Raw genomic sequence first — 24150 nt, forward strand, 5'->3', positions numbered from 1 at the left:
AAGGTGGAGTTTTCCTCATGGCAGACTTGGTGGAGAATATATCTGTTCTTCTTAGGTAAGTACTTAAACGGCTTTCTTTTCAGGAGTCTTTTCTGCATCCCAATTCTAAGTCAAGATGGAAGCCTTCTCTCCTCTCAGTGTGCCTCCACCAATCACAGAGGACGCTTTCTGGCAAACCATGACCCAGCAACCCTGGCCAATAGCAGACTTCCTGCCAAGACCAGCTGAAGCGAAATCTAAGATACAGCAAAGTATCTCATTCAAGGACTTGATTTCCAAAAGCAATTTATCAACCCCACAAAGAGAGTAAGTGGAAACTGCTATTTAATACTATTAAAATAAAATTTAAATGTCTATACTCCATCTGAAGTTATTAATAGAATACACCATGACTCAGCAGAAAACAATGAAGTCCCAAAATGGTTGTCCCACAGATGTATACAAAGATAGGTTTGCTTTGGAAGGGGGAAGGGGCGATTGTATATCTAATGCCAGTAAGCGCTCCCAAAGAAACGGTGCCTTTAGACAAGACATGGATGCTGTGTCTACATCCTACGGGTCATACCACACCTATAAATCCTAAGACACTCTGCCTGAGTGTCTGGGTGCGGTTTGGGGACAGTTCAAGGTACCACACATGGCATTGTCATCTGTGGAGATTTTTTTTCCTAGCTGGAAAGAACAAATTGGTGGGTGGATCTCTTCTTTAATGTCTCAGCGGTAGCTCTTAAGCTCACTCCAGTCAAGTTACCAGATCTCCTTTGTCAAGGCCAAGTCTAATTTGTACTAGGAAATAAAGACAGCTGTTCCATCCAGCCTGGGAAAGCACTGGAAAGAGTGGGTTCCAATTATTGCCAGTATTTTTGGATCTCTGCATTCATCTGCCCATAATAATAACACACAGCGAGAACTTCTGCCTCCAGTGGAATGGGAAAGCTAAAAGATACAAAGGCCCTATCCAACAAAATACTTCCCTATGAACGTCTTCCTTCTTATTTCTGCGTACAAGATGCTCAGGGGAGGAGCTTTCTCACTTTTTAAGTTATGGGTGCTTGCTTTAAATGTGCAAAGCCCTTATTTGTATAGAAAGTTACTAAGCTTCTCTCAATGGGAAGTATTGGATAGAGTCTGGGAAAAAATAAGCCCAAACCATGCTGCGGCCTATTTGCTACATCCTGTAAACTTTCCACTTAGGAGCTGCTGCTTTCGGCTCCCTTTAGGGGCTCTACCAAGGGCAGCCAGTCTCCATTACCCCACCCCTACAGTGTGACGCTATCTCATTCTAGAATCTAGGATTCAAGATAGAGCATATGGCATATCATATTAGTGATGCTGGCTCACTAATACTATTAAAATAAAATTTAAATGTCTATACTCCATCTGAAGTATACATTAATAGAATACACCATGACTCAGCAGAAAACAATGAAGTCCCAAAATGGTTGTCCCACAGATGTATACAAAGATAGGTTTGCTTTGGAAGGGGGAAGGGGCGATTGTATATCTCGCGAAGTGAGTCAGCTCCACCGTGCGTGTCACTAAAGACGGCTTTCAGGTTTCTGCTGAGGACACTGCTTTCTGCTACCCATGGCACAATGACTCCACTCATCTCTCCTCAGAATGGGTTTATACCAACAAAACATTTCCTATAGGACTTGGTTAGTTTCGGAGGCAATCAAATGTCACAATATGTTTGCGTTGTTTTCCTTTGCCCACAGTCTGTCCTCTGGAAGGAAACAGGACCTATATGCCCTTACACACTATACAAACCCACTTCATCTTCCCTTCTGGTCCCATTCCTCTGTCAATGAAGTTCTCAATTTCAGAAAAGCCCGGCGCGCAGAAGCTACTTTTCAAAGGGCAATTCTGATTTTAGCGAGCTCAGAACTGCAAAGCAGAGGGTGGACTGGGTGATTAACGAGACATGATTTAGAACTCCTTAAAATTAATTTTTTAAAAATGTGCACCTAGCAGAAAAGCCAAAGACAGATCCGAATGCCACTTCAGGTACCATCTGTTCTCATCGTCAAGCTGTTACCACGGCGCCGGAAAACCAGCCGGAACATTAACAGAGCTAGAAAAACCCGCCAAGGTCTCTCGTTATTCTACCAAAGGAACTCGGCTGAAGAGAGAAACATTCAATCTAAAACCAAGGGTAGTCACACATACTTATGAGAAACAGCAATTTCAGGGAAACATAAAATGGGACAATTCATAATATGAACAGAACGTTCTGAGTCGATGGGAAACCACACACCGAGTAAATAACCTAATCACAAGGCATTAGGTGTTCACTGACTTCATAGAAACGGTTCACGGTTTCCTCACACGACCCAGGGAACGCCTGCGCTCAATTCCCCATGGCTTTTCACTGTTCCGGAAGTGTGACGAACTGTCCCTGCTCCCATATTTGAAATTACTTACTTGACTTGTTCACTGAATTAGCATACTTGCCGGTTTCAATGCCTTTTCCTGTCAGAAACGCTCGAGATGGCTAAAAGTAAGTAATGTCCCTTAAAGGGCTATATTATACAGTGACAATATGGACACAAATTAACAGATGGAAGGATAGAGAAACATGGGAGAGGAAAAGGTGGGTTTTTTCGATAAAAGGGGCTGTGTCTGTTGGGTATCTAGGCGAGGAAAACAAACAGGAAGGAGTCTTGATATGCTATACCATTAAAAAAACAAAACAAAACAATTCCAACCAGACCAATGGGCTAAATGTCCCAGCAAAACCTCCAGCAGAAAAGATTATCTCAGGTAAGCAAGTGTTTCCAAAACAGGAAACCAAGCACCAGCTGGAGGGGAGGTCACTCACTGGTAACCAGGACTATATAGTATACAGAATTTCTGCTCACCTGAGGGCCATAATAAGGCAACAGCAGAGTCACCAGACTGTGAGAAGACATGCCACACACACACACACACACACACACACACACACACACACACGCCTCACCAAAACAGGCACGGAAATACAAACCACAAAGGAAAACTACATTACAAGATGCCGAGGAAAACCCATAACCAGGTTCTTTGCCAGAGGATATAATCGGAAATACCGATAAGGAAAACACAAATCCAAGCTGAGCTCACCAGAGCGGAATTAAGGGCTGCCACCACCAGGCGTGGCAGTAACGTCGCCCTGTGCAGCCCTGTGCAGGGTAATGTCTTTGGAAATCAGTTTGCGAGTTGACTGTAGCTGACAGGTTATTTTGTCTGATTCAGCTGTTCTGAGGCAGCCTTTAACGCAGCGGGGATCTCTGCCCACTTGCACAAGAACATTTGCAACAACTCCGTAGACGACAGACGGCTAATGTGGGTTAACGAGTTACACACTGGTGAGTATGGGGAGAAACTTAGCTACACACACACACATACACACACACACACGCGCGCGCACTCACAGTCACGTTGAGAGAAAGATGACTACATGCTACAAGAGCGCATTTGAAAATAGGAAAGATTATTGTACATCAAAAGACAAAGTTGACTCTGGCGGAGGATTTTGACTGGGATAAAGTTTCTGCCGTATCTGGGACCTGTTTTGAGTTCTGGGTACAGGTTGTGTGAACTTCTTTGTGTACCTTTCTGTGTGCAGGGCATTCAAAAATCCTCTTCTTAGATGATATGCCAGCTCTGTTAATCTCACTTCAAAAAGGAAGGGGGAAAAAAGAGCCCCTAAAATTATGTGACCATAAAATCTGATAGGAAGTTGAGCTGGTGCCTTCGGGGTCGCCAGGGTATTAGGTAAACAGGAGTTAAATTCATTGACCACTTTCTCTTCAACACATGGATAAACCGAGACTATCTCTCTTGGTTATGAAATTAGATTTTTGCTGAACTTTACGGAAGTGGGTTGAGGATCTGTCCACTGTAAGAGCAGAAAAAGTTAATAAGAAATCTATGGTTATGCATGCTGTTGTGGTCGTGTGAAGGTAACCGGTCCCCATACGCTCATAGGGAGTGACACTATCTGGAGGCATTGACTTGTTCAAGAAAGTGTGTTACTGGGAGGTGAGCTTTGAGATCTCATATAGGCTCAAGTCACGCCCAGTGTCTCAGTTCACTTCCTGTTGCCTGTGGGGATCAAGACGTAGCTCCTTCCCTACTCTCAGCTACGTCTCCAGCACCATGTCTGCCCACATGCTGCCATGTCCCACCATGATGATAATGCGCTAACCCTCCGAACTGTAAGCCAGCCCCAATTAAATGTTTTCCTTTATGAGAGTTGCCGTGGTCACGGTGTCTTCACAGCCACAGAAACACGAAGGCAGCTACATTGTGACTACTTTCTGAACATTAATAAATAATCTTCAAACCAGGAAGGATAGCGGGCCCCTCAAAGGTCTAAATGAGATGCACTAGAAATAAGGCTTGTTCCCCTTCGTGGCTGTTGAGAGCAGAGAGAAGGGCTGGAGAGAACAGAGATGCAGAGGCGGCAGATGTGCAGATGTGCATTAACTTACAGCTGTTTTGCTCCAGGCCAGAAGAGCCCCGCGATTCTTCCCTTCCACTCTCCTGTGTCTGTCTTAGTGAGTCTAAATGCTGCAGTATTTACAGAAATGTCACAGCCATCCTAAACACATAACAGAAGAGACACAGCAAGGAGGCCACCCAACCCTCCCAGAGAGAAGACTCGCCGTTTGAAAGTTCACCCGTTGTAAAATATCTTGCCTATTATTTAAAAAGGGATTCAAGAATTCCATTGTTCTGATAAGTACTTTAATGAACTATGTTCTAATTGTGAGGATATTCAATTAGGTGAGCTTTATTACCATCAACACACGGCTCTAACGGTGCAACAGGAAAACGGTTTACTGTCTTAGCTTTCAGAGTCCTCAAGGCTGAGGGTGTATGTGCCTGCGATTCGCTGACCACTTGGCCTGCTTGCTGCTGTTACAGATAGAGGCCCCTCCCCTCCAGAGACAAACCAGAGACATTCAGATGAGCTGGCGGCCTTATAGATGGGTTCTGGTTCTAAAGGGCTATGCTAAAAGTCTGACATACAAAGCCAGAATCAATCTTGTGGAGCGCATCCATCTCCGCGCCCCGTCCTCACGGGTGCTCGATGGCGATCAGTCAGGAGTGACTCCATTAGCACACTGCCCACACTGACAATGACACCTTCGGGACCCATTGCCTACCTTCCCAGATGTTATATCTGTTAGTGACCTGGGGGCTGGGCAATCTTGAGTGACTCTTGGGAACAAGCTGGGGCCATGTGGCCTGCCCAGGATGCCTAAGAATTTGAGTCCTGCCAGCCAGCACTTTCTCTCCATTGCAGGGGACCGGCACGTCCTCTGAGGGCCCAGTAACAGCGAAGTGACAACCTCTGGACAGACACTAGAGGCCTTTGACTTTTGAAACAGAGCCTCATTGTGGGTCTCGAACTCACAGAGGTCCAGTGGCCTCTGTCTTCAAGGTGCTGGGATTAAAGATGTGCACGATTATGCTTGCCAGAAGGATTTAAAATACAAGGGGATGCCAGTATTTCTCTTAGTGGTTCTCAGCGTCTGGGTTCCTCTGGGAAGCAGGCCATTCTAAACCCAAGAGCAAGAGTTCAACGCTCTAATTAGGAAAACTCTGAATACGACTTCCACAATCCACTTTCACCGTTTCTTAAACTCAGGTTTTTACAGGCTCCTCACCTTCACACAGAAGGAAGCAAGACTTCTCTATCAGACAGAGGCACAGTTCACATAGCAAGTTCTGCGACAAAAGCAGATACTGTCAACGCTATCCATACAAGGCACCACTTCGAACAATCTCTAAATCTGGTGTGCGGTGGGAAAAGTTACCAAGTGGATTCATACTATAGACCCTTTGCACTGAGCGCCACTCAAAAAGTGACTCCTGGCCAGAGGAGACACACGGGATGCCTCGTGCGAAAGGAGGCGCTGCAGTGAGACTTGTTCTCTCTCTGTGGCGTCTTGCTAGGAGAAAAAGGCAGGAACAACGTGTCCACGGACACGCGAGCTTTTGACAGAACTACGCCGTCTTTCCCGTGAAGCCAACATGTCACGGACTGCGAAAGCCGCTGAAGGGGTAACCTCAGGAGGCAGACACGGAGCGGACAGGCAGCGAGTGAGTGAATGAAGTTCATGACCCTTCACCCCGACCAGTGCCCTGAGTGTCCTAAGTGTGGTTAGTAACTGTACACATACGCAGTTGGACACGTCAGCGAGCGAGCATCCCGCTCCCCTACAGCAGGAACTATCAACTCAGCATCTCAGGAACGGAAAACGGCACATCTCCTCCACCTACGCCAATAAACACAGAGACGCCCGACAATTTCTTTATCAGAATGTTTTTTTTTAAAGTACAAAAATCAAAAGAAAATCCCCGGAGAATATTCTCATTGGCTGATACGGATACAAAATGATTAGTGAAAGTCATCAACACGGAGACCGTACAATGTCCGGACGGAAAACTTTTTCTGTGGCACGTTAGACACGTCACGTATGAAAATAGCTTGAGATACAAAACTAGAGCTGTGATTCCAGCACATGGCACCGAATTTAGAGCAATTTTTATTATTTAACATAATCCCGATGTATATACAGCGTCCTCCCAAATAAGAAACAGTTTGATTCCAGAATTTCAAATGTGGTTTCCAAAGTGAATTCTTATTGTCAATTTTAAAGAACAACAACAACAAAAAGAAGCCCTGAAAACTAATTCTAATTTTGATCTTTGACTAAAATACACACCCTGAACCTCTCTCATACAAAAAAAAAATGTATATTATAAATAAAACTTCCAGAGGCGATCTTGGATGCTCTATTGCACATCGAAGAGGTCTGCCGCTGTGAACGGCTCTCAGCCTTTTCTTACGCTGCTGACTCGGTGAAAGCACCGCGGGCTTCTCGAGTCCCATCCCGTGCTTCTTTGGAACCGCAACGAAGCCTTCCGCTTCAGTTACCGTCCCTCAAGTCAGAGTAACTTCTGTTTTCTGAACAAATAAATGTGCACGTCTAAATGTCAGTTTTCTCTTTTTCCAATAGATAACAAAACATAGAGGAATTTCACCCAATTGTCTGTCTCCAATTCCCCCGGGGCCACCAGCTTCTCTTCTGCTGTTACATCGCGCTACAGGGTTCCCGCTAATGCCATCACGGCTGGCGGTATCCTTTGGCCTCGATCTCTTCTACCTCCTTAGCTATTGTTTCGCCAGCACGAATAAGCCAGAAGGCAACAGTTTTAAAAATAAAAATGTTCCGAATAAGTTTCAGCACAGTGCCCAGCAAAAAGTAGGCGTTCAATAAATATCTGATAAGTGAATGTAAGCCCCCTCTTCATGCTTACATGTGCTAATGATTTACGGGTAACGTGGGTTTACGGGACACAAGTCTCGAACGTTAACTGAGGAGAAAACACACAGGACGTGGAAGCGGACATTGTCAGTTTCTAAAATCCTTCCCAGGACAGACTGTGGACTTAAGGATTAACTATTCCAATAATTAAAACAGATTAGTCAAATACTTTTAATTTTGCCAAAGGACTCTAACAGCTTGCCTTTGGCAACCCCCAAACATACTGTGAGCCCCCAAATAAAACAAAATCAAATTGCACTATTACGGAGAGAGACAAGTCCATGAGGGCAGAGGCGCCTGTTGCTCAAGGGACAGCAACTTCCAGGAGCCGATTGTTCCTCCGCTTGCAGGTCGGCACGCTCCCGTTTTTCTGGGCACCTTGGATAAACTTCACACACACTTTGTCCTGTCTGAACTGCACCAGGAACCTAGGAGAAGAGAACCAAACACACTCAGGTGCACACACAAAGCAGGTGAGGGTGCTGTAGCACCAGCTTCCCTTTTCGAAAGGGCCATGACCGTGGGAGGTACCTACGACCCGCCTCCATTGCAGGCCACGCCTCCATTGCAGGCCACGCCTCCATTGCAGGCCACGCCTCCATTGCAGGCCACGCCCGCGCGCCCTGTCATCAACCAGCCCCAAGGAAAGGAAGTTCCTGTATTCCAGTAGGGTGAGCTAAGACAGCAACTGCTTTGTGTTTCAGTGGGGCCACCATGTTAACAGGCTGCAACCCCACCTTTCCTCATTTTTCCACGGCCAACTTTTTAAAGGGTCAAATTAAACATTTGCTGAATCAGACACGCGAAATGTAGACTTTCAGAAAGCTATCCACAAGCACCCTACCCCAGTGGTCTTTTCAGCCTGCATATCCTCATCAGCAGGCTCAGGACCTTTCCCCATGGACCCTGGGGACCAGCCTCATAAGGCACTGGGGCATTACTGAGTGACTCACCTAGCAAACACGTGGTTAATGGTACCGACACCCACAGCAACCTCAAGGGCAAAGATTCCATGGTTCCGATGTATACGCGAGCCCCAGTTAAAAGGCCGTGTTTTACACATACCATCTCCCGGGGTGAATTACGCCAGCTTCTAATTCATACACTGTTCTATGTATTTTGTGTGTGCTCAGGGGCACGTGTGTGTGTGTGTGGGTATTTGTTGTGCATGTGTGTGCGGCTGCACGGGTATTTGTTGACTAGGTTAGAGTTCAGCTTTCGGTAGAGTTCCTCTGGGAACTATCTACCTTGTCCCTGGAGAGAAGGTCTCTTACTAGAACTCATGGCTCACCAATTATGCTAAACGGACTGACCAGCAAACCCTAGGGAGCGATTTGCCTTCCCAGCACTCTAAGGATTACCGGTAGGAGCCACCTCTCCAGCACTCATTCATGGTGATATATAAATTAATAGAAATGGGTTAATTTAAGATGTAAGAGCTAGCTAGAAATACACCTGAGCCATTGGCCAAACAGCGTTGAAATTAATATAGTGTTTTGTGATTCCTCAGGTCAGGGCAGCTGGGAAATGAGCGAGCAGTCTTAGTTGGGTTCATGGATGAAACTGGAGAACCAAACCCAATAGTAAAGCAGAAAGTGAAAAAGTGTACTATATAATATGTGGACATACTCATCCGAGATCTCGATATTGAGCTTCTGGTTGGTCTGGCTGAGGGTCGTACGATACAGCTTGGTGGCCATCTCAATCAGGTGGTCACTGCTGAAGAGGAAGTCCCCTTTGCTAGCTGCTTCTGAGCCCTGCAAAGACAAGTCACGAGTCAGAGGGAGCAGGGAAAGGCTCCCGGGTTTGAGGGGAACCTCTGATGCTCGGGCGCATCCTCCAGAGGAGCGGCAAGGACAAGACTGGATACCTCAGTTTGGTCATGGACCAGAGCAGCGATCTGTAGGCCCCTGGAGAAGAAGCCACAAGAGTCGTTTGTGGTGGGCTTGCATAATCAAGCTTTACGGGCAACGACCCAACTTACAACTCATGTTCAAAGCGCCCTTCAGAAACCTTTCAGTGATTTGGTTTTAAAAAGCAACACAGGGGCCAGTGAGACAACTCAGTGGGTGAAAGGGCTTGCCACGAAGCCTTGAGGACCAGAGTTTGATCCCCGGGACTGACACAGTGGAAAGAGAAAACCGACTCTCCCAAGTTGTACCGACTCCTACCAACACACACACAATAGATAATTATAAAAAAATAGTAAAAAAACCCAATCAATTCTTTTTAAGGAAGTTAACAACAAAAATCCTTCAAACTCCCAGAGCAGCTGAGTACACTCAGCTGCACAGAGCATCACCGCAAGAGACTCGGGCGGGCAACAAACAGGATGCTGAGGTCCCAGGCTGAGAGCTGTGCAGGAGTTAGATGGGGGCGTGGCCAGGAGAGCAGCAGATCTCCAAACCCCGCCCCCGAGCTGTCACTCTTGTGTGTGTGTCACTGATGCTAAGAGCAGCGTACTTACGGCTTGATATGCCTCCATTTGGATTTAGATCCACGGTGGGGTGAACAGGCTAAGGAAAGTCTCTGGGTTTTTTTTCTTTTTTTCTTTTTTTTGGTTTTTCGAGACAGGGTTTCTCTGTGGCTTTGGAGCCTGTCCTGGAACTAGCTCTTGTAGACCAGGCTGGCCTCGAACTCACAGAGATCCGCCTGCCTCTGCCTCCCGAGTGCTGGGATTAAAGGCGTGCGCCACCACCGCCCGGCTCTGGTTTTTTTTTCTATATGTATTAGTAGATGCTAACATCTGTTTATTTGGTGATGACAATTGTGTGACAATCACTCTGTTAATGCACACGTATGTAGAGTGTGCATTAAGCCTGCTACCAATGTTATGAAGTAGATACAATCATTTTAAAGTTGAGATTAGTGAAGAGTTACAAACAGCATGTCCCCAGCCACCAAAATAAAAGTCTAGTGCCTACAACTTTAGCCTTTCTATTCAAGCCAGTGGTCCTTCTTAGGTAAAAAGCATAAAATATTAAAAAAAAAGTTAGGTCAAAATCAGTGGCAAAGGTTTTCTGGTAGTTGTAGCCTCTGATAAATCACCAAGTCAAAGGTAAACAAGAACAAAGGCGACATTTTTTAAGTTGTCACACAGAAGCAGCACCAGGAAGAAACATAGTATCAAACATCTCAACACAACATCTTCACGTATTACTCTTTGAAGTCCTGTGAGCAAGCCATGGAACGTGTAATTCAATTCCTGAAAACGGAGCCTGAGATTTTAGATGTGGGTGTAAACAGTCAAGCTTTATAAGTCAGCAGGGGAGAGAGAGGCAGGGCGAGGAAGGTGGGGCCATCTAGATGGGAAAAAGGATGCTAGGAGCAGGTTTGAGGTCAGACCTCCGGGGGAACCTTACCTCCTTGAGGTGGACGGCGAAGAAGCCATCGTTCTGTGAACTCATGGAGACCTTGGTCACATCCACCAGGGGGACCTCGGACTTGATCTGCCCGGACTTTTGGTCAGCAAGGAGAAGGTTATTGTTTGTCAAGAGGAAAATCCGGGACGTACTCTGAGACAAGACACAAAAGCATGTAAGGACCAAGGACCCAAAACACTCCAAAATGGTGCCTACGTGCAAATCAAGCAGCAGTCACTGCCAGCAATAAACATGTTATTCTGCTGTCTCTCAGCAGGCATACTGATGTAAACAGACACACATAAATAATGCATTCTGAAAACTTCATCTATGTGTGATATGAAACTTTGCGAGCATGCCTGTGACTCTGTGGTCATGTACACAGGTGCACACGTGTGGAGGCGGAGCAGGATTCTGGGTGTCATCTACCTCTCTCCCCCCTTATTCCCCTGAGAAAGGGCCTATCAGTGAACTGAACCTCTCTGTTTCAGCGAGGCTGGCTGGTCCAGCTCCCAGGATCTTCACACTCTGGTGTGGGGTGATAAGCAACCACACCACGGCCTGTTTTTTTTTTTTTTTTTAATGTGGGAGCTTGGGATTTGAACTCGGGTCCTCACGCTTGCAAAGCAGGAGCTTTTAATCCATTGAGCCATCTCCCCGTGCTCATATTTTCAATTTTTGGGAATTCTAGGAAACAGAAGAACCTTTCCTATGTTTAGAGGAGAGAAGAGATTCCTCCACAAATTCTGACACTAACAGAATGTGAGCTGCAAACTGGACTAAAGCAGAAACATGGAAAGAACTCAGCTACACTGGGCAGAAACAGGGAAAGAACTCAACTACTCTGGGCAGAAACAGGGAAAGAACTCAGCTACGCCTGGCGGTGGTTCACACTTTTACCTTCCCATTCGCGCGGTTAATTTTGTTCACGACCTCGGCAATAATGATCTTCTCTTCAATGGCATCTTTGAGTTTCTTATATTTGGGGTTCTTGTTGATCTCCAGGTAAGCTCCTTGGAATGGCTGCCCAACACTACAGGGGAGAAACAAATCCTGTACCTTAGAAATGGCTTCAGACAGAGGCGACATGGTCAGAGGGGGACATAAATAACTCAGGAAAGTGACTTCAATTGATTTTACTCTTTACGTAAGCACCTGTTTTAGAGCTGGGTCTAAATGAAGTCCTAAACCTATGTCAAGTCTATTTTAAAGCAGCCAGAGGCAGCTGGTCGGTGGGGCTGTGATAAAAAGCTCACTCACTGGTCATGATCAGGAGAGAGAGAGAGCACCCTGTAAGGCCGGAGTCAAGCGCCAGGCCAAGCTAACAGCTGCCCACACAGGGCACACCAACCCACGTGAATAACATAAGCCAACGAGAAAGAACGACATCACCACCATCCTGATCCAAAGACAAATATCATTTTCACACAGAGAGTAAGAAAGTCAATGACCTGCAGGGGCAGGCTAGACCTAGGGCTTGTCAATCACGTAAAGGAAAACTATACATTCTTGATTTTCTTCCCATGGGACTCCGGAGACTTGAGACCACCTCACTAAGATGTCCCGGAGGCGACAGGCACTCAGGCACAGTCAGAGCCCTTTGCTTCTGTCCAGAGGTCGCTCAAGTGAGCTCTCCTGGAGACCCCAGGGGTGGGGGTGGGGAGGTAGTCCCTCAGGGCAGGGTTTAAGAGGTAGCAAGAAAAAGACTGCTAGCCCATGGGCCTGCAGCTTCACTTCGAGGTCATTTCTGGAAATAAGAACAGAAGCCTTGTAACGGCTGGTGCTGTGGGCAGTGGCTCAGGGAAGAAAAAATCTACGTAGGTGGCCGGTCCTTTACAGCTCCAACAGCAGCGTGAGGAGGCACCCACAGGCATTGCTGCTTCACAGCTCCGGGAGACACATTCTTCCACGTCGCCCACAGGTGAAGAGAGCAGGCCACCTCCTTCAGAAACTGACACAGCCCCCCACCCCCCAGAAGGGACTTGCCTTGAAGCTCACTTTGTGTTCACAGTTAATTGTGGTTTTAATAATAAAAAGCGCTAAGAGCCTAATTTTAGTCCGTTTCCTTAGCGATACATTCTACAGTCCACCCCGCCCCTTCTGCCATTCTAGAGTCTTCTATGGGAGATGTTTAAGAAGGCTGCTGCTGTCTAACTTGAGACGTATAAAGAAAAGGATGAATAAAATCAGTTCCTGAAGAAAGCACACCGCTTTCCTGTTGGTTGGCGTAGCCTTCACACAGTAGGCACGTTAGACAACTTTGGATTTAGTCACGCAAGCATTCAAGTAAGCAGCTAATGGGAAAAATACTGCAAATTAGAATATTCAAACCCAATGGGCCTGGCAACTATGCTAATTTAATGCTTTTAAAGGTAGAGTTCTGGACCATATATGCAGATAAAAATAATACAGGTACATGAACTACATAGGACTACTTGGCAGGCAATACCAAGCTCTTCGTTTCTAGATCTTTAGGAAAAGCTACTGGAGAATCTGGTTTGAAATGACACAACCCACTTGTTTATATGAAGACTAGATGAAGCAGAACAGGAATGGGGGGACTGACGGACGTAAGATTCACGGGACACTCGGATATGCCAAGTCCTTTGTCACGGGCTGGACTTGCTGCATCTGCAATGTGTTTATTCTTTTCCGGAGTTCATGGTGTCCACAGCGAATGACCTGAACTTTTGTACAGGCCACCGAGGTTATGACTAACCATTTAGCAGCCAAAGGACACCATGGGTCCAGGCTTAAGTAACAAGAAAGAGTAATGACCGGCCTGTTCCTGGCGTTGACCTTACAAAAGAGTTTCTGACCTGGCTTCATACTGGCAGGAAGATCCGAACACCGATTACGGTTCAATGCAAAAACAGTCTTGAAAACAGGATGTCCGATGACAATTCATCCCAACAGCCACAGAACTTTCAATTGGCATGACCTCCTGTTTACCAAACGATTTAAGCTAAGGCCAATAGAGCAAAGCCAACGACTGTAATCCTTCTACAGCCCATGGAGGCTGCTCCCCAGTGTTAGGTGTATCGATATCCAGTGGATTCAGAAGCCATTCACAAAACTAAGTACCATGCATCTATTACTGAAATGAAACTTAGAAAAGATGCGGAGACATGTGTGAGAAAGCAATTAGCACAGCAGCGGCATTTCTGAGCAAGCACGAGCATACACACCTGGAAGGATACAGAGCCTTCTTGTCTTTGAAGAGTTCACTGGCCTCTAGCTTCTCCTCGTAAATAAGTTTCTGCTGGTCTGAGAACTGGTCCCTGTATTTTTTACACTGGGAGATACAAGAAGAACATACACAAAGAACCAATTAGACAAATTCTTGGGGTTTCAGTTTTTGTTTTGAGACAAGAAAGGGTCTCTCTGCAGAGTCCTGGCTGTCCTGGCACTCACCATGCCTGACCTTGAACTCAAGAGATGAAAGATGCTGACCTCTCCCTGTCAAGTGCTAGGCGCTAGGATTAAAGGCATGCACCATGCCTGGCCAGTTTCCTGTTCTTAAGCACGCTAAACTAAGAAGAGTAGTGAAAATCATTCATTTGAAAAGACAAACCCACTTTGGTTTCTAAAAGTTGGTCTTAAGAAAATGTTACGAGCCATTTGCGTTGCAGATTTTAGAATGCTTCTTCAAAATGTAACAACAGGGCCCAAGTGGCCTATGCCCAGGGAGTCTAGATTCATTCTGCTACAATGAAAACCCCAAGGACCTCCAGGACTAGGCTGTCATTCCTGAACACACACTCACAAGCAATAGCACTATAGGGGACAGTATGGTAACCCCGTGCAGATTTACACACACACACACACACACACACACACACACACACACACACACACACACACACACATATACACACACAGATCCCTCTAACTCAGGAGTGTGCATTCTTTTTTTTTTTTTTTGGTTTTTTGAGACAGGGTTTCTCTGTGGTTTTGGAGCCTGTCCTGGAACTAGCTCTTGTAGACCAGGCTGGTCTCGAACTCACAGAGATCCGCCTGCCTCTGCCTCCCGAGTGCTGGGATTAAAGGCGTGCGCCACCACCGCCTGGCTAGGAGTGTGCATTCTTAATTGTTAATTACTGTTTTTCATTGTAAGATGCTGGCAGTAGCTGGATATGTCTGTAGACACTCAAACCCCACACTTCGGGGTCTGAGGCAGAAATTATATGAGTTCAAGGCCTGCCTGGGCCACACACCAAATCTGAGGTTGGCCTGAGGAGGACCCCGTCTCAAAAACAAACCAGCACAGACATCTGATGGCAGCCAACATCTGATGGCAGCTGTCTACTTAAACGGCTTTCAAGATCCACAAGCATGGTACAGACGGTCTGAAAACACGGCCTAAATTTCCCCAGTACCACTTTCGACTGTGCAGGGCTCTGGGAACCCCTCGACTCGGACTCTGAGGATAAAGTGCAGGGGGACAGGGCAGGTCAGAGGAGGAGGGGCAGACTGTTCAAAGAATCAGACTGTGGATGGGCCTCTGCCTCCACCGAACTGACTCCAGGAAGGACGAGAGCATCGGGGGTTGCCCCTCTCCATGATAAAGCTCCCTTCAAGAGTGAACAGGCTTCTCCCCAGCTTCTCCCCAACACCGCAACTCCTGCTCTTCGGGGAAGACAGGAACTGAGAGGCTGTTAGATCTCTTAAGAACAGAACTTGGAAGCCACGAATCACACCAATTAGCAATAATTTCACTCTTACATGTGACCAAGGAGAGAGCTGCCTGGAATATACAGCCACTAGTCACATCCCAAGCATTTCTAATAATGATATATATATAACATCTGACAAGCACATAATTCAATAATCCAAGGTGTCCAGAGAAAGTCTTGGCATGAGAAGAGGCAATACCAACACTCACACTTCCTCGGGAGGTGCGGTCAGCAGTGCTAGCCGACCCCACGTGACCTGAATTCCCTGGCCACTCAGGTCTACATGCCTCAAAGCTTGCTCTTTCCTCATTGGAACCTGACAGCCGGGGCTAGAGCGGTGGCTCAGTGGTTAAGAGCACTGCCTGATCCTGCAGAGGACCCAGGTTCAATTCCCAGCGCCCACAACGGCCACTCACGACTGTGTGTAATTCCAGTCCCAGGGCAGCCAACGCCTAGGGTAAAACACCAGTGCACATTAAAAAAACAATAAAAAAAGAACCTGACAGCACTGAAATAAAAGGCAATATAAAATAGATTTTCAACTTCCCTTTATTTAGGACAGATGAAATTTTGTCCTTGAGGGGATTGCAATGTTCACTCCCTAGCCCGAAGTGTGTACACTCACATGTGTATTGGTATAGGTGTTTAATAAATGTGGTAAAATAAATGCATATTAATTAGTAGGATTTAACTACCTTGTCTGGAGCGTGTCATAATTAATGATTTCTTTTCTTTTTCCTTCCTTCCTTCCTTCCTTCCTTCCTTCCTTCCTTCCTTCCTTCCTTCCTTCCTTCCTTCCTTCCTTCCTTCTTAAATTTTTCCCAAGACAGAGACTCTATGCATAGCTCTGAACTAGAACTCGCTTTGTAGACCAGACTGGCCTCGAACTCACAGAAATCTGCCTCCCTCTGCCTCCCAAGTGCTGGGATTAAAGGTGTGCACCACCATGGCCTGGCATAATTAATGGTTTCTGTTTCCAGTAGCGTTCCTTCATAGGAGGAGAAGAATAAGACAACCCCAACTAGATGAACCACCTGGAAGCTGAAGGGGAAAGTGTCATCAGGAGCTCCTCCTCCCAGCTACACCAAGAGCAGTCGGCACAGGCGCTCCCTTGGCTCCTGGTACAGGAGGTACCAGGAGGCAGCTCACTATGGCAACGTCCTCAGGTCACCCTCATCAAGGTGACAGCTGCGTTAAGGATGGATTTTACCCGCAGCCTTCAACCCCTGAAAACAAGAATGACCTCTGAAAAAGACAACGTCATGCGTTTTACCCGCCACAAATGGAAGATCCTCTTCAGCTCCTTGTGCGTCGAGTCCAAGAACAGGTAAGGTCTCGGTGGCCAGTTCTTGTCTATTGGCGACAAGGAAGGCATCTTGTTTTTCATTTCCAAGAAGTATTTTTGCACCTGCGTTGGGTTGGACACAAAATACCAGATGAGGAAAATACCCCAGAGAGATAGTACATACTCCCCGATCATCCAAACCAGTCTTTAAGAGAGTTGATGAGTTTGAGTCCATAAAGTTGTGTATCTTCTCTGATAATTCTACCCTAACGCTCTTATACCTATGGGGCGGGTGGGGGGGGGATATGTGATCTGCACCAAACAGTCATCAGGAAAGATGAGGACAGACATAATTACTGCTATCAGCACTGACTTACACCAATACCACGGTAGGGCTGCTCCGTTCAACAGGGAGCCATTCACACACAGCATGTAGCTACTTAAGAGAGTTAAAATTAAATAAAGGACTCAGTCACACTTCCCAAGCGCTGTATATAACTAACTGAACATGGATAGTGGCTACGCACTAAAGTTATGGAACACATTCATCATTGTAGCAAGTTCTAGACAAAGCTATACTGTCCAACAAAGATGCTCCTTAATCTGGGAGGTTTCAACTGATGAAATTCTGACTTTACAATGGTGCACGAGCAGGCGTACTCAGCAGAAACCACACTTCACAGTCTGATGTCTGGAGGGACCGGTGGGGGCAGCGCAAGGCTCTCCTAAGAAGCTGGGCCTCGAGTCCTGGGCTCAACGAGGCAAGCAATCACGACTGACCATTGACCGACTTTCTACACGGGCCATGGTGCTAAGCTGCGATGCTCGGTAGGTTGGGTGTGGCGAATGTACTCTTGGCATAAGATATTCTCAACTTAGGATGTTGTACACATATGATGTGTCGTTCCCCATGGGCCAGGCGCTGGGAAAACCTTATCACTGCTCAAAGTAAACACCTCCCGTGACCAAATGAGAACCACAGAAGTTACTCGCCCGTGTTATAAATAAACAGAATTCCTGGCTGGCACCAACGTTCACAGGTTCACCACAGTACACCCTCCAGCAGGGCAACTCCAGAATCCAGCCTGACCTGCCTTTGCTTCCGGACGCCTTGCTTCCGTGAATCTATTTACAAAGTTGGCCCTCCAGAGCCCATAGCAGTTTAACAGGGCAAAAGCCTGGCTCTCCTCACGCTCCTTTCTTAGTTTTCTATGCCAAATAAAACAAGCATCTGATCAATCCTATCAATCACAGGCCCCTGACGGTCCTGACACAGCTGCATTTGAACCCGCTGAAGACCCGAACGGCGACTAAGGGTCTTTTAAAGCTACGATTCATGTCAGATTTTAAAAGTCAGATTTTATTGAGTTGGTGCTATTAAGTGGTTAATTGAATAAGGCTAATTAGCTATGGGGGGGGGTCAACTTACAATTCTTTGAAGCGTAAACTCATAGATTTTCTTCCCAGCGTTCGCTCTGAAGAATTTCCTGTATTCCCGGCGCACCTTTCAAAGGAAGTAGAGCGAGGGTTAGAACGAGGCTGGTAGGGGGCTCACCGTGACGTACCTCTTTACACATCAAAGCATACAGCATACGGAACCCATATATTTATAAACGTCCTTGCTGGGTTGAGAGAATTGAAGGTACACACTCAGGCAGTGGCGATTATGTCAGAGAGAAAGAAACTCGGGGAAACAATACTTTAAATCCTATTTGTGGGTTTTTTTTTTTTTTTTTTTTTTTTTGATTTTTCGAGACAGGGTTTCTCCGTAGCTTTTGGTTCCTGTCCTGGAACTAGCTCTTGTAGACCAGGCTGGCCTCGAACTCACAGAGACCCGCCTGCCTCTGCCTCCCAAGTGCTGGGATTAAAGGCGTGCGCCACCACCGCCCGGTGTCCTATTGGTTTTTACACAGGCTGATGATTGGACATGAAACCCTCTACAGGACTAGCTTGTCATCAGAGCACATTTCATAGAGTATTTTATGACCAATTTCTCCTTCAGATGTTTTTGAGAAACTATCTGAAGAACTAGATTGAAGCTTCCAAGGATCCTGCGTAAAAACCCAGGACTTGACTAGCGGACAACAGAATGGAAGTAGCTAAAAGTAAGAATCTCAGGCGCCTCCGGGCCATCGCTGACTTCCATTTAATCGCCAAAAGTCACACTTCTTATCGCGGCACTGAAGGCATCACGCAATTTTGCACGAAAACTCCGCCCACAGTGCGACATGATAATGTACTTCATATATTGATGTCTAATAACTAAATACGGCGTCCACAGAATTAATGAGTATTACAGTTAAACACTGAAGCCGCGGGGGACACAGAAAGTATTTACTATCCTCTACTTATGAACGGGAGTTAGAAATGAGCAAAACGTCAGCCCCTCTGTGCATCTCGGTGTTCTACCTTTTCTCTCTCCCTTCCCACTTTCCTGGGCTGAAATCCATATGCTTAACATATCTGTCTAATGGGTTTTGTGGAATAGAGACCTATAGGCCAAGCTCAGTCTGCAGGTAACTTTATCCTTACGTTTTTACAGAACGGTTTCTCGGTCACGGGTTTCTCATAATGTTTTTAAAGCTCCAGTAACAGTGATCCCCATTTCTACGGGACAGGGGAACCCCAGTAGCCTTTGTTGAGAGCTGCAGGTTCTGAAATGTACATAGCCAATCATTCCTAACCAGCCTGCTGTGTTCCTCATCTACACCACCTGCCCACCCTCCAGGCGTCTGAGGGCAGCCCATCTATACAACCGCTAAAGGTTGCACTTTGACATATACTCCAAACAGGAAGACCCCCCCTTTTTAATCCATGTCCTGTCATGTCTCTTTCAGGAATTCATAACCATTTCAGACCTCCAGCTTCCAAGGGTCAAGGGGAAAACAGAGGAAAGCAGGCAAGCTAAAGGAGTGTGTTACCGGGAGCACAGCCGGAGGCGACGCGGAAGGTCCTGGATCGGAGCTGTCGTCAGGCTTCTGACAAGCCACGGGATAAATGGCGGCTCCGAGAATAACGCTCCACACAATAAAAACTTGGTGAAATCACACTCTTCCCACAGTGGGGATCCTCTTGGGCACCGGCATCATAAAATGGCCAGTGTACTTTGCATTTAGTTATGCAAGCAAATCAAATCATTTCAAAGGACACTTCAAAGCATTGCTCATATCAACATAACTTGCGTTTATGATAAAAGGACAAGATCATTACAATCTACAATCTGAAACTTCAAAAAAAGTTTAATCTTATTTCCTGACAGTAATAATGGAAACAGGATAAGCTGCTTCTGTCTCATGAGGAACTGGGGCATGTGTGTGTGTGTGTGTGTGTGTGGGGGGGGGTGAGCTGCAGTTAGGGCAAGCCCAGAGAATTCACCTGCAGGCTGAGTGTGATCAGCCAGCTGCGGCCGACACTTTCCCAGTGCAAAAGCAGCTGGAGAGACTGTGCATTGAAACCCGGAAAACTGTAGATCTGACTGGCAGGAGTCAGCACGAGGAGTCTAGATCCAAACCTGTCTCTTTCCCTCCTCTGATTAAAATTAGGATGCAAATTTGAAAGCACGAAATGTTTCGTTTTGCTTGGCTTCCGAACAGAACATGCGTAGAACGGATGCAGAATCTGTCAAATAGAACACCTGCTAAATTCTACTGACCTTATGTCTTCATTACCTTCTGAATACTCAGGCGACTCAAAAAGGATAATTAACTAAACATTCGTAGGCGGGACTTTCAGGGGAAGATGGAGGTGCAGAGTTGAGGGCCGCTCAGCTAATTTTCAAATATTCAGAATAAGAGCTGGTGTCCCTGGACTGGTAGGAACGCTGAGGAGGACTCGTGTGAAAAGGACCCTGATCGCCCCCGACAGGCTGGCTATGTGGATGCTTCACTACGCTGGATCACTAAGCAGGCAGACCGAATCCTCCTACTGCCTGAAGGTTTTCAGTGCTCAGTGCCACATTTTCTTATTTACTTGTGTGTGCCTTTCCTTCCTGGACCAAGCACACAGTTTGAACTTTACAGTTCTCTCCATTTCAGGTTCCCCATCGTCTCATTCAGCAGCCTTTCTAAGTTTCTTAAAGCAAACACGCTCAGCCATGCTAGGCATGATCATTGGGAAGAAAGTTTCGCTCCAGCCCTCTGTGGGGCAGCCCAGGAAGGTGGGCAACAAAGCCTGCCACTCCCTCTCAGGCTACTGTGCAAGGAAGACAGCTTTGAACTCAAAGATCACACTCTGCCTTATGATTTAAAAGCTCATACAAAGTTGGGTGGTGGTGGCAATTGCTTTTAATCCCAGCATTTGGGAAGAAGAGGCAGGTGGATCACTGTGAGTTCGAGGCCAGAGGCTAGCCTGGTCTACATGTCTTGAAAAAAATATACTGTATGACACTCATTATTTACATTAAAATTACAGTAACATGAGAAAATTAATATGTAGTTGTTTTCATTTTTTTTCCCCTTAAAAAGAAACAAGATTAGGCAAGCTGACATTTCATAAGGCTGCGTAGACAGCAGCAAGCGCCGCCAGGTTTTTCGGGTTAGTAGGTGCGAGGCTTTACGGGGTGGGGGGGATTCACCCAGGGCAGGAGGAAGTCACAATGGAAGTACCTTCAGTCCAAGCCAGTAAGCCCAAATGACAGCAACTGCATGCTTACGCCTAGCCTCTTCCTTCAAGCGTTTCAATTCCCTCCGAGCCTAGAACGTTTTAGATAGTAAGTAAGAGAGAGCCCATGGCAGACAGCACAAATGACCAGAAAAAGACACCCCCCACCAAACAGGAGAGCCAACATTTGAGCAAGGCTGCAGAATGGCGGAGGAACAGTGTGCACACTCATTTCGGCGTAGAGCTGGCACAGCAGCCTGGATGTCGGTGTAAGGACAATTGTGATCACTCCTCACGCGTACCCCTCCTATCTCCTCGGTCCCCACTCCTGTCTCCACATTGGCTCAGATCCCTCACAGAGAGAGCTCACTATCCTTTCCCTGGCTGTGAACCTCCCAATCCTTTATCTGGGTGAATTAAGTAGACAAGTTGTGTGAACAACCATTTAAAAAATTGCAAAAAATAAAGCTATGTGGATGTGAATGCAAGCAAGAAGGCAGACTAATAAAACACAGAGGTCCTTCCCCAGCCAAGCCAGAAGCGTCGTTAGGAACTGAACTGCAAGGGGGCGAAGTCACCGCCAGAAGGCTCTGGAATCAATCCCTCACGTCGCCAAAAACCAAACTTGGCGAAGATCCCAAATAGTGAAATATACTAAAAATTGAAATGGGGCAAAAAAAAAAAAAAGGTACAACTGACAGGTTGAAAAGATGACTCTGGGAGAAAAAGGAACCTTAGGCAGGCTCTTTCACGAGATAGAGGCAGGCACTGACTTTCGAAACATCCCGGCACTGAGACCGGGGAATAAGCTCACTGCAGAAGTCCCATCAGGAGCAGCAAGTTGGCAGGGACGCTTCCCTTAACCAGCTAAGGAACTAGTTTGGTTTTTATAGACTCTTAGAAAAAAGACAAATGAACAATTTCGGTCAGTTTTTAGACAAAGCTTTTGTGTATCCCGCACGGTTTACTTCTTATTTATCTCACAAGACGGGCTTACAATGCTAACGAGGTAGACTTTAACAAAAACACAGGACTCCGTAGAGTTGTGTGTTTCTAACTGCACTTTAAGCAGAGATGATCTTTGATGCCTAAGCAAAAAAAAAAAAAAAAAAAAAAAAAAAAAACAACCCATCTGAGACTCTTGTTCCTTGGGGGATATGAAATGTTCCCAGAGCCCAGGACTCTGCCTGGAATTAGCGAGAGTTTCAGGAGGCCTTTGTCCGGGAAAACAAACAGCAGTGCTGGAATTCCTCGGATTCTTCTCTGGCAAGTATGGCTAGCTTCGCAGGAGCGCAGCTTCCTATGAAATCACAGTTGCCCCCTCCCCTGAAAACACGAGCGAAACCGTTGGCTTCAGGAACCAACAGGTGTCAGCCTGAGACGCGATTTCACGTAAAGATGACTTCTTTCAAAGCACGTGTTACTGGCATTCATCTGTCAACGTCCTGCAGAAACCGATCCAAACCCCAACCTTAAACGTTCTTCACATGCCCCCTGCATACAAGTACCCCCCAAATTGGCCAGCATTCAACAGCTGGAAACAGTGGGCATTTAACATGCAAATTACTGGGAGGATTTTAAAAGAAGAACTACGCTAGAGTCTTATTAGTAAGATTAGTGTTTTGGTCTGTACATGCCAAAGCTCCCATAGCATCCTACCGTCCAGCATCACCGGGCTTACTAATCTGGCTGCTAGAGCATGCACTGAGAGATAAGTCTCTACAATTGCACCCTTCATCCCTGCTATGCTAAGAGACCAGGGTCGGTCCCCGCGGAACTCCCGGACGCAACGATGGGACGTGTGCATCAAGTACCTTCGATCCAAGCCAGTAAGCCCAGATAACTGCAATAGCATGTCTATTCCTAGCCTCCTCCTTCAGCCGCCTCAGCTCCTTTCGCGCCTGTGGTGCGTTTGAAAAGGAGTGACAGAAAGGGTTAAGGCAGGAAAGCCTGCTGCTGCTGCTGCTTCCCAAGGGAGACAGAAAAGGAGACACTGGTCACCAACAGTAAACGCAAAAGCATGTGCCACCACCCGCACCAAAACGCGGCAAAGAGCAGGAGAGGCATGTGTGCTCAGTAGCTCAAGCCAGTGAGTCGTTTTTCCGCCCCTGAGTCTGCGGGTCCTCGGCTCCACAAGTCACATCCGACCCCACCTCCCTCTGCAGGGCCCCTGGCCTACCTGGGTTCCGTGCCAGTATGCTGCAATGGTGGTGGCCGCCTCCTTACAGCGCTTCTGATGCTTCAGCTCCCGCAGGAGTTTGCGGGCCTACGGTAGAAATCATCCCCATCTATGTATGTACATATGTTCAATGAACTTAAAGAGCGACTAGAAAATCATCTTCAGAGAGGTGAGAGTCCCAACACACACGGCCTAGTGAGAACCAGAGGAGAACGGGAGCAAGTGCCCAGAGACACTGGCATGGCAGGTGGTCTCACCGGGAGAAGGCAGCCTCCCACCCTGGTATACGACAGAAAAAACAATGGTCACAGCAACACGGGCTGTTCACATAAAGGTGGAGACTCGGTCATTGAAATACACTATGAAATCCCCAATTAACAAAATAATTAATAATAATAGGTTTGTCAAGTCAGGGTTTTTCTGTGTAATAGCCCTGGCTGTCCTGGAATTAGCTCTTATAGACCAGGCTGGCCTTGAACTCACAAAGATCCGCCTGTCTCTGCCTCCCCAGTGCTGGGATTAAAGGCGTGTGCCGCCACCACTCGGCTAAAATATTAATTTTTTTTTAAAGAGTAAGATGGTAAATGGTTGGTGTTGAAAGTCACACAGTGCGCCACAGCTACCGGAGGACTTGGCTATTACAGACCTAGAGTCTAAAATAGGTGAATATGGCCATATCTTCATAGATGGATATTAAAATCCACATTTCACGTAATTTTCATGCGCTTGA

At 46.6% G+C, this 24150-nt stretch overlaps 1 protein-coding gene across 5 annotated transcripts in view; it reads right to left on the reverse strand.

The window, feature by feature from the left end:
• Positions 1-6303: 6303 nt before the first annotated feature.
• Positions 6304-24150, reverse strand: part of Myo1b (myosin IB) — a 149445-nt gene continuing 131598 nt past the window's right edge. For 2 of the 5 annotated variants that reach the window (XM_057758573.1, XM_057758570.1), the window contains exons 22-31: positions 23421-23507; positions 23056-23142; positions 21247-21333; positions 18072-18146; positions 16631-16765; positions 13870-13976; positions 11582-11714; positions 10682-10834; positions 8949-9076; positions 6304-7747 (exon numbers count right to left, since the gene is read on the reverse strand). In XM_057758573.1, coding sequence (XP_057614556.1) covers positions 7624-7747; positions 8949-9076; positions 10682-10834; positions 11582-11714; positions 13870-13976; positions 16631-16765; positions 18072-18146; positions 21247-21333; positions 23056-23142; positions 23421-23507 — 1116 coding nt within the window. In that variant the 3' untranslated portion in view covers positions 6304-7623. The remainder of the gene's footprint in view (positions 7748-8948; positions 9077-10681; positions 10835-11581; positions 11715-13869; positions 13977-16630; positions 16766-18071; positions 18147-21246; positions 21334-23055; positions 23143-23420; positions 23508-24150) is intronic. The other 3 variants (XM_057758574.1, XM_057758571.1, XM_057758572.1) reach the window with 2 other exon arrangements.

Source organism: Chionomys nivalis, chromosome 26 (genome assembly GCF_950005125.1).
Source record: "Chionomys nivalis chromosome 26, mChiNiv1.1, whole genome shotgun sequence".
NCBI classification, from domain to species: Eukaryota; Metazoa; Chordata; class Mammalia; order Rodentia; family Cricetidae; genus Chionomys; species Chionomys nivalis.